This window comes from Cyanistes caeruleus, chromosome 24 (assembly GCF_971803275.1).
Source record: "Cyanistes caeruleus chromosome 24, bCyaCae1.hap1.1, whole genome shotgun sequence".
Classification (NCBI taxonomy): Eukaryota; Metazoa; Chordata; class Aves; order Passeriformes; family Paridae; genus Cyanistes; species Cyanistes caeruleus.
The window spans coordinates 5,062,834-5,081,003 of NC_141724.1; the positions used below are offsets into that span (position 1 = coordinate 5,062,834).

Sequence of the window (18,170 nt, forward strand, 5' to 3'; positions counted from 1 at the left end):
CGGAGCAGGGCCCGGTACAGCCCGGGGGAGTGCCCGGTACAGCCCGGAGCAGAGCCCGGTACAGCCCGGGGGAGTGCCCGGTACAGCCCGGAGCAGGGCCCGGTACAGCCCGGAGCAGGGCCCGGTACAGCCCGGAGCAGAGCCCGGTACAGCCCGGAGCAGGGCCCGGTACAGCCCGGAGCAGGGCCCGGTACAGCCCGGGGGAGTGCCCGGTACAGCCCGGAGCAGGGCCCGGTACAGCCCGGAGCAGAGCCCGGTACAGCCCGGGGGAGTGCCCGGTACAGCCCGGGGGAGTGCCCGGTACAGCCCGGAGCAGGGCCCGGTACAGCCCGGGGGAGTGCCCGGTACAGCCCGGAGCAGGGCCCGGTACAGCCCGGGGGAGTGCCCGGTACAGCCCGGAGCAGAGCCCGGTACAGCCCGGGGGAGTGCCCGGTACAGCCCGGAGCAGAGCCCGGTACAGCCCGGAGCAGAGCCCGGTACAGCCCCGGTAAACCCCGGAGCAGCGGGGCCGCTGACCCGGCAGGGGGAGCACGGGCTGAGTGTGAACGGGTGAGTGCGAGTTGTGTCCGTGTGTCCGTGTGTCCATGTCCGTGTGTCCGTGTGTCCGTGTGTCCGTGTGTCCGTGTGTCCATGCCCGTGTGTCCCTGTGTCCGTGTGTCCGTGTCCGTGTGTCCGTGTGTCCGTGTGTCCGTGTGTCCATGCCCGTGTGTCCGTGTGTCCGTGTGTCCATGCCCGTGTGTCCCTGTGTCCGTGTCCGTGTGTCCGTGTGTCCATGTCCGTGTGTCCGTGTCCGTGTGTCCATGTCCGTGTGTCCATGCCCGTGTGTCCGTGTGTCCGTGTGTCCGTGTCCGTGTGTCCATGTCCGTGTGTCCATGCCCGTGTGTCCGTGTGTCCGTGTGTCCCTGTGTCCGTGTGTCCGTGTGTCCGTGTGTCCGTGTGTCCGTGTGCCCGTGTGTCCATGCCCGTGTGTCCGTGTGTCCGTGTGTCCCTGTGTCCGTATGTCCGTGTGTCCGTGTGTCCATGCCCGTGTGTCCGTGTGTCCGTGTGTCCCTGTGTCCGTGTGTCCGTGTGTCCGTGTGTCCGTGTGTCCGTGTGTCCGTGTGTCCGTGTGTCCATGCCCGTGTGTCCGTGTGTCCGTGTGTCCGTGTGTCCCTGTGTCCGTGTGTCCATGCCCGTGTGTCCGTGTGTCCGTGTCCGTGTGCCCGTGTGTCCGTGTGTCCGTGTGTCCGTGTGTCCCTGTGTCCGTGTGTCCATGCCCGTGTGTCCCTGTGTCCGTGTCCGTGTGCCCATGTCCGTGTGTCCATGTCCGTGTGTCCGTGTGTCCGTGTGTCCATGTCCGTGTGTCCGTGTGTCCGTGTGTCCGTGTGTCCGTGTGTCCATGCCCGCCCATGCCGGTTCCGAGCGGCTCCCGCTCTCTCCGCCGCGTGCTCTCGGTCCGGCCCTGTGGGCGTGTCCCGCTGTGGCCCCGCCCCTCACCTGGCCCGGCCCCGCCCCGGCCGCGGCCCCGCCCCTCCCGGCCCGCGGATGCTCCGGGGCAGCGGCGGCCGCGGAGCCGTGCGGGGCCATGGCGGCCCCGGACAGCTGCGTGAAGGTGGCCGTGAGGTGAGTGCGGGGATCGCCGCTTCCCGCGGGGCCGGGCTCTGCGTCCCGGGGCCCGCACGGGGCTCGCTGCGCCCGGGAGCGATGCCGAAAGGCGGGGCGGGCGCTGCGGGTGCGGGTGCGAGGCGGGGGTCGGTGGGTGCCCGTTGGGCTCTGACCCCCCCCGGGGCAGTGAGACCCCGCCGGGCCGGTCTCTGCCGCGCCCCCCACGGCCCCGCCGCTCTCCTCCCCGCCCCCCGCTCCCCACCGTTTCGGGATGCCTCCCCCTGTCCCCGCAGCCCGGCTCTGCCTTCCCTCCACCCGCCCCCACCGCCGCCATCCCCCGTGAGCGGCGCAGGGCGAGGCCGGGACCCCCGGCTCCTCCACCTGCAGAGCCGGCGGGAGCCCGGCCTGGCCAGCTCCCGGTGCTGCGCGGGTGCCTTTGGCCGTCCCAGGTGTCACCAGGATGCCGGGGATTGCGAGGGCTCCCTGCCCGCCCCCCCCCGGGCGGTGGGAAGCGATGCGGTGTCTCGGTGTCCTTTGTGCTGGGAACAATGCGCCCGCAGACCCGCACCTCACAGAGGAGCTGCTGGCGGCCTCGGAGCCCGCCGGGGCTCGGGGGTCCGCGGGGGCTCGGGGGGCGTGGGCCGGGCGAGGTGGAGCCCCGCGGGGACGGGTGACAGCCCCCCGTGTCACCCTCGCCTTTGTGAGCGCCACGGCCGGGCCGGTGCGCGGGGCTCTGCCGCTCCCTGCCCCTCGCGAGGAGAAAATCCCCGGGGGAGAGGGGATGTGGATCCCACGGAGCGGGGACCCTGCCCGGCCCGGGAGCTGTGGCGGCCGGAGCCGCCGTCAGGCGGGGGAAGGGACCGGCCGGGCCCCGCTCCCCCCGTGCCGGGGCACTCGCATCTGCCGGGCCCGGGCTGTGGGAGCGGGTCGGAGCCGCAGCCCGGCCCGGCCGGCCGGACACACCGTGCCGCCCCCGCTCTGTCCCCCGTGCCCCCGGCGGGCCGGGGCCGGGGCTCGGAGGGCACTGCCCGCTCCGAGCGGGAGCACAAAAGATGCCGCTGGTGCGGCGGCAGCGATGGAGGGAGAGCGGGTGGGTGTGGGGCTGTGCGTGCGTGTGCAGCGGCTGTGCGGGGCTGGCTGCGTGTGCCCGCGGGTGTGCACCGCGACCCCTCCCAGCTCCCCCGGCCCCTCCAGCCTGCTCGCCCCGGCAGCACCGGAGGGGATTTTTTTTGCCATTCTCCTCTCGACGGGCCGAGGGTCGAGGCCAGGCTTTGGCTGTGAAGGATGGGGGAGCTGCAGGAGTGACGGCAGCCCCTGCTGCGGTTGCTGCTGGGGTGGCTGCACCGGGGCAGGGAGGGCTGTGCCAAGACAGAGTGTCTGTGCCAGGACACTGACCCGGGAACCGAGTTAATGCTGACCGTGGGAATGGAGATTTTCTCCTGGCCACACACTTCCCGTCCCCATCCTGCATTTCTCTGGAGATGATGCCTTTTACCATCATCCCGGAGATGGGGTGGGTGCCATGGCGGCTGTGGAGTCCTCTCTGCTGGGCTCTCCTCATCCCTCACTCCCCTCCCAGCACTGGGGTCCCGGGGGGCGAGGGGACCGCAGCGGGCAGTGACGGGGGCATGCAGCATTGCGGCGGGGCTGGAGCGGTCACGGTGAGCAGACAGGGAGGGGGGAGAGGTCCAACCCTCTTGCACCCCTTCCTCGAGCGGGAGTGAGCCTCAACATCCCACTCGGTGCAGGCGGTGAGAGCTGGGCGGATGGGGGGGATGCGGTGCTGGAGGTGAGTCGGGAGGACAAAGGAGCAGGGCTGGGAGCAAGGAGGCTGCAAAACAAAGCCACCAGGTCGCGGTGCCGTGCAGGGAGGTGTTTCTGATGCTGAGCTGAGTGTGCAAGGGCTAAACTGCTCTCCCTGCAGACCACCCACCTTTTCTGCCACAGCAGCCCCGGGGGGCTGGGGTTGGGTCCCCTCCTGTCCTGGACTTGGAGCAGAGCGAGGTTTTCCTTTGTCAGCGCTGGTGACACCCTGCTGGTGGAGCAGCCGGGCTGCAGGATTCCCTAAAAGCCTTGAAGTAAACCTGCCCCAGATCCCACCTCTCTCAGCCATCGGACCACAGAGGAGATTGAATGTTTCTGGGATGCAGCAGGACACGGATCAAAGCTCCCCTTTTGTCCCTTGATAATAACATGAATAGGCCAGCTGTGCTGTTTCTTTGGGGTCTCTGTGTCTTTCTTTGGGGTCTCTCTCTGTGCTGCTGGTGGGAGGGAGGTGGGACCTGGGGAAGGGCCAAGGGCACTTGGTGGTGTTGGTGGAATGCACGGCTGTCTGCTGGGGTCAAACAGCTGGGGATGGTCCAGCTGATGGCAAAAAGGTGCCACAGCCATCAGGACCCATCTCTGTGGTCCCACAGAGCCCTTGGGGTGGGAGGAGTAGAGACAGTTGGACAGAGATGCTGGATCTGTTCATCCCAATTCCTGCTGATTGTCTTCTCCTGATGGCAGGAGAAGGCAGGAGAGATGCTGTGGTGTTTCACTGTCAGCCTCACAGCCTCCCATCTTCTCCTCGAGGCCCCCGGCTGCCCCATTTGCACTGGGCTCCAGAGAACCCGGCTGCTGAGCACCACTTGTGGCGGGGGAACACAATTTAGGCTTCCCACGTGCTGGGAGGGAAATGGCCGGTACCTGCAGCAGCGCTGCTGTCAGCAGAAGGAAATGCAGGCCCAGCAGCTCCTCCTGGCCCAGGGGCTGATTTGTTCCTGTACCTTGTACCTGCAGTGTCTGCAAGGGCAGGGCTGGATCCTGCCCTGGCCCTCGCCCTCCCTGCCAGCAGGGTCTGCTTTGCTTGCCCCTTATCCTGGAGTGTGACTTGTGTCTGCTGGGGCAGGGATGGGCAGGGCTGAGCTGTGGCTGCAATCAGGCTGTGCCTGGGGAGCTGTCTCAGCAGGAAACTGCCTCCTGCCCCATGGTGCTGAGCAGGGTCTGGGGGCCAACCCTGCTCAGACCGCAGCCGCTGCTTCCTTCTTGTAGGTGACCTTCAAACGAGTGGCTGCAATGCAGCCGGAGCAGCAGCTCCCCACTCCCGCCCTCTGACCAGGAGCACGGCCTTGATTTGAGGCTTGGGACAGAAATTTGAGGTTTGTGCCTTGAGTCTCAGCAGCCCCTCTCCCCACAGCCCCTCCAAGACCGCAGCCAGGTGCTGCCAGCTCCTGCAGCCACGCTGAGCCAGGGAGTGGGACTCGCTGTGCCGGCTGCAGGAAGCAGAGCTCAGCCCAGTGTTTTGCAGTGTCAGGAAGGGCTGATGGCATGTATTGACCCTCAAAGCCATTAAACTCCTTGGCTGGAGGCCTGAGTGGCCTGGCTGGCTGCAGAGCTGCTCCCTGAGGGCACCTCCAAACTGGCTGGCTCGTTTGAGAGAGACAGTGGCATCCCCTGTGCCAGAGCTGCCCATGGCACTGAGCATGCCTGGCCTGCTGAGGAGACGCAGGAAACTGAGCTTGTGAAATTGGGGAAGGAAGTTGAGTCGTATTTCAAGTTTATTTAAACTCTGCAACCTCCAGTGCTGTGCTGCTCTGGCGGGCGCTCCTGCTGCGATGCTCTGCGGGGCACAGCAATCGCCCTTGCCCGGCTGGTGCCTCGGGGAGCAGCTCCTCGGAGTCCCCCTCCCCTCCCTGCCCTACACCCTTGGGGTGCTCCAGCCAAGTGACTCAGCTGCCAGAGGCCTGGTGGTGGGCTCAGCTGGGCTCCAGCGGTCCTGGCACCTCTGCTGCCACATGGCAGGGGCTCTCTGCCTGCTGCGATTCTTCCTGTGACTCCAAAGTGTCTGCAACAGCTGGGCTCAGGGAGGTTGTAGCCCTTCCCCATCAGGGATGGATCTGGGTGCAGCTGGAAAGGTGGTGTGAGCCCAGTTTGTGCCACTCCCGGTGGGGAGAGGGAGGCTACAGCCCTGGTACCTGCTGCCCACCATCCCCTGCCGCTGCTGGGCCTTGGAGCCCCTTTGTGGTGCTGGCTGTCTCCTGCCAGCGTTGGCTGGTACTGGCCTGGCTGGGCCATGCAGGGAGAGATAAGGCAATCAATTCCAGCCCACGGCATGGGATGTGACTGTCTCCTGCAGGGGGAGGGGAAGGGGGAGGGGAGCAGCCCATCCTGGTGTTGGGTACAGCTCACCCTGGTGTTGGGTACAGCTCACCCTGGTGTTGGGTACAGCCCATCCTGGTGTTGGGTACAGCCCACCCTGGTGTTGGGTACAGCCCACCCTGGTGTTGGGTCCAGCCCTGGGGTGCTCTGTCTCCCATCTGCAGGGTCAGGGGGAAGCTCTCAGGAGGCTGCTGTGTCCTCAGGGTGCTGGGCTGGCAAACCACGGCTGTGGGCACTCCAGCCCCTTCCTCTGCACCCTTTGCACCCACTGAGGGCATCTCAGCCATGGCAGGGAGCTCCTGCCCCGTCCTGTGCTTGTTCTGCCGCTGGGCTGAGCCCAGCCACGCTGCTCTGCTTTGGCTCTGGGGCTTTGCTCTTTGTGTTTTTGGGGCTGTGTTCCGGGGAGCAGGGACACAGCGGCTGCCCAGCCTGGGGAGAGGGGCTGGGGAGCACGCTGGGCTGCGGCTGGTGCTGAGCCCTGGGCTGTGGGTGCAGGGGCTCCGGGCCTGCCTTCACTCGGGCTCTCGGTCGGCTTTTACAGCGGAAATGTTGGATGGGGACTGTGCGAGGGGGGAGCGGGGTGAGCCCTGCCGGATGTGCCAGCGCCCACAGCAAAGCTGCTTGAGGAGGCTTCTGGTGCCTGCACACATCACCCATCCCATCAGGGATTTAGCTGAGCACCCTGGAGCCTCAGGAGCCTCCCAAGGATCGGTCACAGGAGCCAGCTGCTGCCTCAGCAGTGAAATTGGAGGCAGGAGAGAATTGCAGATGAAGCCCCAAACAAAGCTGTCAGAAACACGGCTCCTGGCCCCAGGGGAGGGAAAGCGATACCCTCTGTGAGCCCAGTGTGAATCACAGAGCCAGCCCTGGCCATGGCTGTACTGCTGGGGGTGGGGGCTGGCCCCGGGGGTCCCACAGGGCTATTTCCTGCTGGAGCCTGTCAAAACACTCCATGGCACTGGTTAAACAGCCGGCAGATTTGGGATGTGGTGGATTGTGAGGGCAGCTGGGATCTGCTGCAGGAGATCAGTCTGCAGGGATGCCTCTGCACCCTGCTCAGTTGCTGATGGCTTTTACTTTGGCTTGGTGGAAGGGACAGCGACTGGCACCTGCTCACCACCCCTTTCCTCTCTGGGCAGAGCAGGAGCCAGCCCAGTGCTGCCCTGGGATGTGTTTGTGTCCCCAGTGCTGTGCACTGCTCTGGGGGTGGAGGCTGCCCCACCTGGCTGTGCCCCTCTGCTCTCCATGTGGCTGTCACACAGCCATTGCCTCCTTTTCCAGGGGAGGCTTTGGAGCTGAGCCCGAGGACTTGGGGGTTCCAGCGCCACTTTGGCCACTCTGCAGCTCCTTGGAGCCTGACATGGCTGGGAAACATTTCTTGTAGTGGAGCCTGGTGCCGAGCTGCCCTGTGCTGTGACCCTGTGGGGCTGTGGGCACCTCCCTGCCCGCTGCCCATGCCTGACTTTGTCAGTCTCCATCCCTGCTCTGGGCTGGGCTGCTGGCTGAGCTCCTGCTGCTCCCTTCCCCCAGCCTCCCAGCACTGGGTTCCCTGGCCCAGCCCTGCATGGCTGGAAAGCACAAGCCAGCCCCTCCAGCTGGGGGAGAGGGAGGGTCCATGGTGGTCTCTGCCCATCCATGATTTCAGCCTGAGGGAGACATTAGCTCAAAACATTCCCTGTTCCTTGCCCAGGTGGGGGACTGGGTTTGCTCCTGGGTACTGCACAGCATCCCCTGTCCTGCTGGCCAAGGGCTTGGCATTCATCTGGATTTTGGGGAGGGGCTGGAGAGGCGCCTCTTTTGTGCCACCTGCTCCCATGTCTTGTGGGCAGGTTTGCTCTGGTGTTCCTGGTGGGCTCTGAGGCTGCAGGATCTTGTGCCAAGCTCAGGTTGTTGTTTCCCCAGTGGCAACTGGAGTGCACTGGGAGGCTACCAGCACGCTGGCTCTAGGGAAGCCTTGTCCCCAGTATGGGGACACCGTGGTAGTGCAGGGGTGGAAGTGGGACATGGGGACCTTGCAGGGACACCTGGGACAGGGAGAGATCCTGTGGGTGTGATTCACTGAGCTGGGAGGAGATGGAGCCTCAGTGCTGGGGGCAGAGCTGGGTGGGGAAGTGTGTCCATCAGAGCCGTGGCATTCCTGTGCTTTGCAGGATCAGGGTGATGGCCTGTCAGGCCCAGGGTCTATTGCTGAATGATGCTTTCCTTTAACTCCCCATTACCAATACTGCTGCTGAGCCAGTGTTTTTGGGGCTGTTCTGCTTGGCTGAGGAGTTGGGGCATGTCTCACATCATGTGTGCTGTCACACGTGTGTTTCCCACCTCACCTGGGGTTTCCTGACACCACACTCGTTCACAGGTGACTGTCCCCTACAGGGTCTGTCTGCAAACATCCCGGTGGTGTTCCCTCCCTTGGGCTGATCCCAGGTGGAGCTGAAGGCCAGTGACTTACAGGGGTGAAGGTGGAGTCCAGGGAGATCCCAAACTGGATTGGCCCCTGCTCCCCTCTGGGCTGAGGAGAGCACGGTTCCCTGCATCCCCTGGTGCTGCTGCTCTGTGCCAGGGGCTGGGTGTCCCTGGTGCTGGCCGTGCAGGCAGCATGTCCCTCGTCCCTGCCCTGGGCTCAGCACGGAGCAGATGGTGCAGCTCACAGCCTCGTGCTCCTGCCAGAGCTAATGAGCAGCACATGGTGCCTGCCACAGCCTGATTTAAAGGTTTCCCTAAGCCTGGGAAAGTCTGGAGTGCTGGGATTAGGGGGAGCCCAGGGGGCTCAGGGGTGCAAGGCAGCGGGGTTAGCCCTGCAGAGGAGTAGGCTGGGTGGTGTTGGGGTGGGTTTCCTTGGGGGATGGATGTAGAGGCATGTCCCCCATTTGGGCTGTGCCCAGTGGGTGTCTGGGTGCTCCCCAGCTCTGTGGGGTGTCCCCAGGCTGCCCAGGAGCTGTGTCCTGCCCCAGGGGTGATCACGGGGGGCTCTGTGCTGTGCTTGTTTCTGCTGGGAGGTGCCTGGATGTCTCCCTCAATTGCGCTGTTTGCTGACCAGACCTGGCAGTCTCCGGGGAGCCTGATTCAATTGTCTCTGATTGCTGAGCCACTTCCCTGCCGTGGTAATTAAATGCTGAACTTTGTCTTGGTTTGTGTCCAATATAACCTGTGTGCAGAGAGGCAGCCCTTGGCAGCCAGTCCTCCCCCAGGTCCCCATGCTCAGGGAGAACAGGGCTGGGAGATCCTTTCCCAGCAAGGGGGCAGATTCTCCTGTGGGATCTGGGCCTGGGGAGCCGCTGGGGAGGGCAGGCAGCCCCATCCATGCTTGAGGTGTTGGCCTGGAGATGTGGGAAAATCTGAAGCACTTTGTTCTGCTCCTACCCTGGGGAGCTGCTTGGCCAAGCTGAGAGCCCCACACAGCCCCTCACCTGCTGGCTCTGTGGTGCCTGGGCTGCCCTTGACCCGTGAGATGTCCTGGGAGGGCTGGAGGAGGTGAGAGCTGCTGCTCCTGGCTGACCTGGGCTGCTTGTTGGGGTTGCAGGGCAGCAGCAGAGCACGGAGGGCAGCCTTGGGGCAGAGTGAAGCAGGTGGGGAGCAGAGAGGAGGCTGCCAGGGGGGCTCTGGGCAGCCCCAGGCCGCTGGGCAGGTGCTCCTGCAGCTCTGGGGCTGGGGAGGCTGGAGGGGCTGGTGACACAGGGGGCAGAGATGAGGCCATGGGAGGAGTGGGGATGGCAGCAGGGCAAGCACAGGGGATATGGGGATGGGAGTGGGGTGAATGCCAGGCCATGTGGGCAGGGGAAGTGGGGTGAATGCAGATGATGTGGGAGTGGGGTGAGCACAGGTGGTGTGGGAACAGAGACAGGAGCAGAATGAGTGCAGGCAGTGTGGGGAGGAGAGCCAGGTGCTGTCAGGGCTTGCCCAGCCCACCTGTCCTGACAGGCTCACAGAGCTGGGCTGTGCCCTGGTGGGCTCTGCCAGCCCCAGCTCTGCCAGCCCACAGTGGCTGGTGCTGGGCTGAGGGCAGTGCCTCACCAGCATTGCCATGGGCAGCCTTGCCCCTGTGCAGACAAGGTGGACAGGAGGCTATGAGTGTCTGGGGTCTGGCACAGAGAGGGAAAAGCCCATGGAGCTCTTCCACCCATCACCCTACAGCTCTGTGGCTCTGCTCCCTGGGCAACCAGCCCTTCCTGGCTGGGCAACCTCCTTGGGAGGGAAGAGGAGCAGCTCTTTGTAGCGTCTGCAGGCAGCTTGCAGAGAGGTCTTGGAGGGACAGGAGCTCTTTGTGACCCCCCCAGTCTGTGAGCAGCTGCCCTGACAGTGCTGGGAAATGTTGGAGGGTGTGTGTGCTCAGGCTCCCGGGGAGGTGGAGCAGCCCCTGTGTGACACGGGTGATCCTGGCTGATGGATCTGGCTCCCTCTGCCCCTGCTCCAGGGCAGCTGTGTCTCAGCACTGGTGTGTGCCCACAGGCAGTTTGCTGGGGTGGGGCTGTCACGGCTCTGGCTCTGTGCTGGAGGGCTGTGAGAGTGTGCTGCCATGGCTTTGGCAAAGTGCTGGGGGCCAAAGGATGCTCTGAGCCCCTTGGGGCTGCCGTGGTGCTGGGCTGGGAGGCAGGAAGCTGGGACAGCTGGGTGAGGAGGATGTGAACCCAGCAGTGCAGGTCAGCCAAGCTGTGCCTTCCAGTGCAGGGAGACAGCCTCCCTTCAGAGTGCAGGGGGCTGCTGGTGTCAGTGGTGTGTGCAGGCCTGCCCTGGGGGTACTGGCTGTGCCCAGTCGACCCCATCCCCTTGCCTCTTGCAGGGCCTGAGATGCTGGGATGGGGAGATCCCTCCCTGGGAGGCTGTTCCTGCTGGGATCAGGGACCCCCAGGCTGACCCTGCCTGTGGAGCTGCCTCTCAGTGCCCACCTGGCACTTGGCTCCCAGCCCCACTCCCCCGAGCCTGGCAGAGGGCAGCAGTGCAGAACAGCTCTCCCTTTGTGCCTGCCCCAGCTCCTGCTCCTCAGCTCCTGCCCCTCGGCTTGCAGGACCCGCTCCCCTCCTCTTCCCAGATGCTCGCTGTCCCTGGCAGCTCAGCCATGGAGACAGCGCTTTCAGAGCCTGCCAGCCTGGCAGGGATGGGGAGGGGAGCGATGGAGACGCTCCAGCCGAGGTTTCCTTTGTGTGTGTCCCCGTGTCCCCGGCTCTCCTGGCACGCCCGGCTCGTGCTGATGGCTTTGGATGCTGATGCTGGATCAGGCTCCTGCTGTGACGCCCATCATCGCCCCAGCGGGAGCTGCCACTTGCAGAGGGGTGTTGTGAACCCCTGCCTGCTCCTGTGTGTGTTCATCCATCCTTCCATCCATCCACCCATCCATCCATCATCTATCCATCCATCATCCATCCATCCATCCATCCATCATCCATCATCCCTCCATCCATCCATCCCTCCATCCATCCCCCGCCTGCCTGCTCCTCTGCGTGTCCACCATCCATCCTTCCATCCATCCATCCATCCATCCATCCATCCATCCATCATCCATCCATCATCCATCCATCCATCCATCCATCCATCATCCATCCATCATCCATCCATCATCCATCCATCCATCCATCATCCATCCATCCATCCATCATCCATCCATCCATCATCCATCCATCATCCATCCATCATCCATCCATCCATCCATCATCCATCCATCCATCCATCATCCATCCATCCATCATCCATCCATCCATCCATCCATCATCCATCCATCCATCCATCCATCATCCATCCATCCATCCTTCCATCCCTCCACATCCTGCCTGCTCCTCTGTGTGGAGCCAGGAGGGGGTTGAGCTCTGCTCCCAGGTAAAGTGACAGGACAAGAGGAAATCACCTCAAGTTGTCCTGGGGAGGTTTGGGTTGGATATTAGGAAAAATTTCCTCCTAGACAGGGTGGTCAGGCCCAGCTGCCCAGGGCAGTGGTGGAGTCACCATCCCTGAGAATACTCAAAACACTGTGGGTGTGGCACTTGGGGACATGGCTCTGTGGTGAACATGGCAGAGCTGGGGGAATTGGTGATCTTAGAGGGGGTTTTCAACCTAAACAATTCCATGATTCTGTGTTTGGAGGAGGTGTCGTGGTGCCTGGGCATGATTTGGAACTACATGTGAACACCTCTCTAACCCAGCTGGGGTCTCATGTTGCCCAGTTCCCAGGGATTCCTGAGAGGGCAAGGGTGCAACACTCTGGTGCAGGTCAGCTGGGGCAGTTGGACAATGTGGAGCCCGAGGAGCAGCTGCACTGGCCTAGAGAAACCCTCTGAGATGGTTTGTGATGGTTTCTGAGATGGCACCTCTCCTGGTGCCTACATAAGCCCCCTGTGATGCTTTGTGATGTCTCTGCTTTCCCACATGAGTTTTGGCAGCTGGTGCCCGTCCTTGCCCTCTTGCTCAGCTCATCCCACTCTCATAGTGGAGCCTGTAGTATTTGTCCACCAGCTGGCAGCAGCTCCCAGGGACATCCCTGGCTGGTGCTTGGCCAATTTCCTGAAGAGCAGGACCTTCCTGGGGGATTCCTGCACCTGCAGCGTCTCTCTTGCACTGGGGAGATGGGAGAGGATGGCAGGGGGAGCACACTGGGGACTGGCACATGGCTGCTCCCCAAACCCCACAGACCCCCTGGCTGGGAGAGGGTGAGGGATGGGTGCTTGGAGCTGGCTGGGCAGCGAGGTTTGGGGAATGGGAGTGGGGCAGATGTTGGTGTGTGGACACTGGGACAGCCCAGCAGGGCCAGGCTCAAAGTGGGCTCCCAAATGCCCTGAAGAAGATTCATGTGCACACACACCCCTCCAGCACTGCTGCTCGTGCTGCTGCAAACCCCCCTTGCAAGGGTGAGGGGTGGGGCAGGGGGAGAGACAATGAAATGTTTTGCTGAAAACCTGCTCTCGTTTTTCCTGGGAGGGGGAAAAAAATTCCCAAACGTATTCGTTCCTCTGCTCGTTCCCTGGGGCTGCAGTTGCTTCTCATGTCTAGGGTGGGGATGGGGGAAGCACATCATCATGCTCCAAAAGTAATTAAAGTCAGGGATAATTTTTCTGGAGGAGGGTGGAACCCTGGGAAGGCGACAGGAACGAGTCTGGGGCTGAGCACATCAGAAGCCGCTTTTTATTGTGGCTGCTGAGCTAAATATATCCAGAGAGGCAGGGAGAGGTTCCCATGCGAGGGCTGCAGGGTGCTCGAGCACTGCCTGCCCTGCCAGGGACACCCTGCACCCCAAACACAGCCCAGGGTGTCTCCGGCCCTCCTGGCCCTGCTCCTGGCTGGGTGAGGAGCAGAGGCTCTGCACAGAGCTGTGCCAGGCTGGATATCAGGGAAAGGCTCTTCCCGCAGGATCCCCGGGGAATGGGCACAGCCCCGGGGCTGCCAGAGCTGCAGGAGCCTTGGGATGTCCAGGGATGCCCGGGCTGGGTGTGCAGGGCAGGGATTGTGCTGGATCATCCTGGTGGGTCCCTTCCAGCTCAGGAGATTCCTGACTTTGAGTCCCAATCCACACAGCGGCTGCTCAGGTCTCGATGTGGCTTGCCAGGGATGTGGTTTGAAGGAATTAATAGCTGTGTTTATGGAGCACCCAGGGACGGGCGCTGTGCAGTCATTAGCACTAACGAGAGTATTTGCATGGCGCTTGGCTCCAAACTCCTTTCTCCATGAGTCCCCTGGGAGCCCCCAGCTTCCTGCAGCCGGTGCATGCAGAGCTGTGCAGCCCTGCAGAGAGAGGAGCAGTGTGTGCAGGTCCAGCCGCTCTGCTCCCACCTTTCTCGGGCAGGGATTGAGTGCAGTGGCTGGGATGTGATGGGTGGGTCACAGGCACAGCCTCGCCTGTCCCGCTCCTGTCATCGAGTCCAAGGCTGGGGACAGCTTTTGGGCTGGGTGGTGGTTTGGTTCAAACGGCGAGGAACTGTCTTGTCATCGTTTTACATTTTAAGCCTCTGTAGCTGTGGTTTGATGTGTCTGTGCCGGGGGCAAGTGGGGCTGTGCTGTGGCCTGGCTCCCTGTCCCTGTCCCTGCTCCCTGTCCCTGCTCCCTGTCCCTGCTCCCTGTCCCTGCTCCCTGTCCCTGCTCCCTGTCCCTGCTCCCTGCTCCTGCTCCTGTCCCTGCTCCCTGCCCTGCTCCCTGCCCTTGTCCCTGCTCCCTGTCCCTGCTCCCTGTCCCTGCTCCCTGTCCCTGCTCCCTGTCCCTGCTCCCTGTCCCTGCTCCCTGTCCCTGCTCCCTGCTCCTGCTCCTGTCCCTGCTCCCTGCCCTGCTCCCTGCCCTTGTCCCTGCTCCCTGTCCCTGCTCCCTGTCCCTGCTCCCTGTCCCTGCTCCCTGTCCCTGACTCTGCTCCCTGCTCCTGTCCCTGCTCTCTGTCCCTGCTCCCTGTCCCTGACTCTGCTCCCTGCTCCCTGTCCCTGCTCCCTGTCCCTGCTCCTGTCCCTGCTCCCTGTCCCTATCCCTGCTGTCCCTGCTTGGTGCCAGGGCCTGGCTGTGCCAGCCCTGCCAGGGCCACCAGGGTGAGTGAGCCAGTGCAGGCTGGGCTGCTGGGCCAGGGGCAGTTCTAGGGACAGGCTTTGTGTTGTCACCAGCTCTGTACCCAGCCCTGCCTGCCATCTCATTTGTGGTGTCTGCTGGTGTTCCTGGGATGTGCCAGCCTCTGTTCTCAGCTACAAACAGGTCAGGGCTGTGGCTGGCTGCAGGAGCTGCCCTGCTCTGCGTGCTCTGTGCTGCAGGCAGAGGTGCTGCCCATCCGCTGCCTGCATGAGCCACGTTTCCAGCAGGTGTTGTAGAAAGCCTTGAGCTGGAAGGGACCCACAAGGTTCACTGACTCCAGCTCCTGGTCCAGTGCAGGACACCCCAGCAATCCCACTCTGTGCCTGAGAGCGCTGTCCAAACGCTCCTGGAGCTCTGGCAGCCTTGGGACCATGCCCAGCCTCTGGGGGAAGAGCCTTTCCCTGACAGCCAGCCTAACCCTCCCCTGGCACAGCTCCAGCTGTTTCACGGGGTCCTGTCCCTGCTCACAGAGATCACAGCTGGTCCTTGTGGGGAAGCTGCAGACCTCCATAAGGTCTGACCTCGAGCTGCTTTTGTCCAGTCTGAACAAGCCAAGTGACTTCAGCTGCTTCTCATATGGTTCCCCAAGGCCCTTCACCATTCTTATGTCCCTCTTTTGGAGACTCCCTACGTTCATGTCCTTCTTACACTGTGGTGCCCAAAACTGCACACAGCACTCAAGGTGAGGCTGCACCAGTGCAGAGCAGTGGGGAGCAGTGTTTTCCCTCTGGTTGTGCTGGACTAGTCACAGGACATGGATCACAGGGTGTGCTGTGCTCACATCCTCAGGACCAGACTGGTGTCCCCCAGGACTGGGCTGCCCTCAGCCTGCTTCTCTTCCCACAGGATCCGTCCGCAGCTGCCCAAAGAGAAGATAGAGGGATGTCACATCTGTACCTCGGTGACACCTGGCGAGCCCCAGGTGCTGCTGGGGAAGGACAAGGCCTTCACCTATGACTTTGTCTTTGACCTGGACACGTGGCAGGAGCGGATCTACACAACGTGTATGGGGAAGCTGATCGAGGGCTGCTTCGAGGGCTACAATGCCACTGTGCTGGCCTACGGGCAGGTACAGGCTCTGCCCTCCAGCTGGGCTCTCCAGCAGCTCTGGGGACACTGACAGGGGCTGGGTGGAGGGTGTGAGACATCCTGGGTGTGGAGACAACAGAGTTGTCCCTGGTTGGGTGAGAGCTGGGGGAAGGGTGACCTCGGGTGTGAAGAGGGGGTGGCAGGGCAGGGAGTGCGGGAGCTGATGTGTTGCTGGGGGTGACAGCAGCTCAGCAAGGGTATTTGGGGAGCCTAAAGCAGCAGGGGGAAAATGTGGGGTGCACTGGGCTGAGGGGGGCACAGCCAGCTCCCCATGCCTGTCTCTGCACAGACTGGCGCAGGGAAGACCTACACCATGGGCACGGGTTTCGACGTGAGCATCTCGGAGGAGGAGCAGGGCATCATCCCACGGGCCATCAGCCACCTCTTCAGCGGCATCGAGGAGCGCAAGCGGGCGGCCCAGAGCCAGGGCGTGGCAGCACCCGAGTTCAAAGTCAGCGCCCAGTTCCTGGAGGTGGGTGCTGGGGAGGTCTGGGGGACACTGTGGCCCTGCCCTGTCCTGGCTCCCCTCCCGTGCCTTGGGTCCCTCGAGGTCTCTGTGTCCTGACTGGTTCCTGGCAGAGCTGGGCCCTGTGACAAGCGTGGCACTGGGGATGTGTGCTGGTGCAGTGGGGACTGGAAGCACCTACATGTTGTTGACCTCATGATGGCTGCAAACTGGGTGGAGGGAGCTCCCACCGTGGGGAAGGGTCTTATGGCTTGGTCCCTAGAGGCCCCAGGGGCTCTGGGCTGTTTGAGGTCAAGGATAGCCTGCTGCCTTGGACCAGAGTTCTCAGTGAAACAGGAGGAGAAGAAAGTGCCACTCTTGTGGGAGGGGTTGAAGAAGGACTCTGCTATTTTCCATGTCCTTTGTTGCATCTCTGACCTTGGGAATGCATCCTCTCCTGCCTCTGTCCTGGCTTCTCCTGTTCAAAAGCCTCTTCTGTTGACTGCTCCATTCCCTGGAGAAGTTTGTCCTGGGAAGCCCATGGACCTCGTGTGTTGGCAGCGTTTTCCCTGGGGGTTGTTCTTGGGCTGAAAGAGCAAAGAGGTGTGAGTGGGAACTGTTGTAAGACCCCAGTGAGAAAGCACAGGGTGGTGTTGAGCAAAGCTGAGCTCCCGAGCAAGCTTGATGTGGTTGCACCCAGAGGAGATGGGCAGGGAGGGGCTGTGTGCTGTGATCTTGCCTCTGGGTGACTTTGTTGGGCATCACATCTGTGTGCCTTCAGATGTTGATGGCTTGGAGAGGGCCTTGGGGCCTCTTTGTTGGAGAAAAGAAACACCTCCTTGTTGGAGAAATCCTTCCCATTTATGTCTCCGTCTGCAGAGCCCTTGGTAGCTCCTGTGGTGCTGTTGTGTCCCCCCATTCCCATCACTTGGCCTGTCCAAGCTCCTGGTTGCCTACCCAGTTGTGCTCAGTTTGTGAGGCTTCTTTTTAGGGATCCTTTGTGCTGGGATGGAAATGGGGACATTTTCCTGCCTGTCCTGAAGTCCTGAGTGGCTAAAGCAGCACATGACCACATCAGGCACTGGTCACCAACCCTGCTGTCCTGGCAGGAGCACAGGACTTGTTCCAGCTGATCCCTGTCTTGTGACTTTGCTCCTGGGAGCAGGCTCTGGGAACAGGTTTAAACCTTGGAGGAGCCTGGTGGCACCTGGGGCAGCCAGGGACGGATTAGGCTGATCCCTTCTGCTGGCCAGGAACCTGCAACCCTTGGGTGACCCAGCGCTCTGCACTGTGGCTGAATGGTGGTAGCAGGGGGACAGATGGGCAGGGGAGTCCCTGCACCCCAGGCTGAGAGGGGATGCTGCAGAGTTAAGATATGGATGGAGTCAGCTCTGGGACAGCAGGGTTTTCCTGCTTGTTCAGCACTCCCTGGTCCCCTTTATCCCCTTTCCACCTGACAGAGATGTCCTTGAGCTGTGATGAGAGTGGGGTTTCCCTGGCTCGTGTGGCCAGGTGAGCCAGGAAGGTCAGGGGGATTTGTAACTCAGTGGAGCTGCTTGTGTGCACCAGGACCTGGACAGGTTTGGGCAGCAGAAACCAACCCGGACTGCAGCTCAGAGCTTTGCATGGCAAGTTCTGGAGCACCAGTCTGATGAGGAGTGGCTGAGGGAATTGGGGGGCTCAGCCTGGAGAGGAGGAGGCTCAGGGGATCCTTCTTTGTCTCTTCCTGACAGGAGGGTGGGGCCAGCTGGGGGTTGAGCTCTGCCCCCCTTGCCCAGGGACAAGGAACAGGACAAGAGGAAGCAGCCCCAAGTTAGATTGGATATTAGGAAAATTTTCTTGGCTGAAGTTGTGGTCTGGCATTGGCACAGGGCAGCAGTGGAGTCACCATCCCTGGAAGTGGTCAAAAGATGTGTGGGTGTGGCATCTGGGGACATGGTTTAGTGGTGAGCATGGCAGTGCCAGGGTAAATGGTTGGACTTGATTACCTTTGAGGGCTTTTCCAGTCTGAAGGATTCCATGATTCTGTGCATCATCTCTCTGCGTGTGCTTGTGCCTCCTCTCCTACACGTGCACACACCCCAGCTGCCCTGCTGAGCCCTGCAGACACGTGTGGGCACACACAGCTGTGGGCCAGGGGCAGCAGGGTGCCAGAGGGCAGCTCCTGCAGTGCCAGGCTTGAGCAGCCTCGTGTTTTCCCTGCTCACCCCGTGCCCACTGCTGCCCTGCTCAGCTCTACAACGAGGAGATCCTGGACCTGTTCGACAGCAGCCGCGACCCCGACGCACGCCACCGCAAATCCAACATCAAAATCCACGAGGATGCCAGCGGGAGCATCTACACCACGGGGGTCACATCACGCCTCATCAGCTCCCAGGATGAGGTG

The 18,170-nt window shown here is 62.5% G+C and overlaps 1 protein-coding gene across 4 annotated transcripts in view; it reads left to right on the top strand.

Annotated features, from left to right (window-relative positions):
* Nucleotides 1-1,500: 1,500 nt before the first annotated feature.
* The window catches only part of KIF21B (kinesin family member 21B), a 43,007-nt gene continuing 26,337 nt past the window's right edge, over nt 1,501-18,170 (top strand). For 2 of the 4 annotated variants that reach the window (XR_015279004.1, XM_086861803.1), the window contains exons 1-4: nt 1,501-1,602; nt 15,097-15,319; nt 15,629-15,811; nt 18,018-18,167. Coding sequence is in view for 3 of the 4 variants with exons in the window: in XM_086861803.1 (XP_086717929.1) it covers nt 1,565-1,602; nt 15,097-15,319; nt 15,629-15,811; nt 18,018-18,167 (594 nt within the window). In the remaining variant the exon portion in view is untranslated. The remainder of the gene's footprint in view (nt 1,603-15,096; nt 15,320-15,628; nt 15,812-18,017; nt 18,168-18,170) is intronic. The other 2 variants (XM_086861801.1, XM_086861802.1) reach the window with 1 other exon arrangement.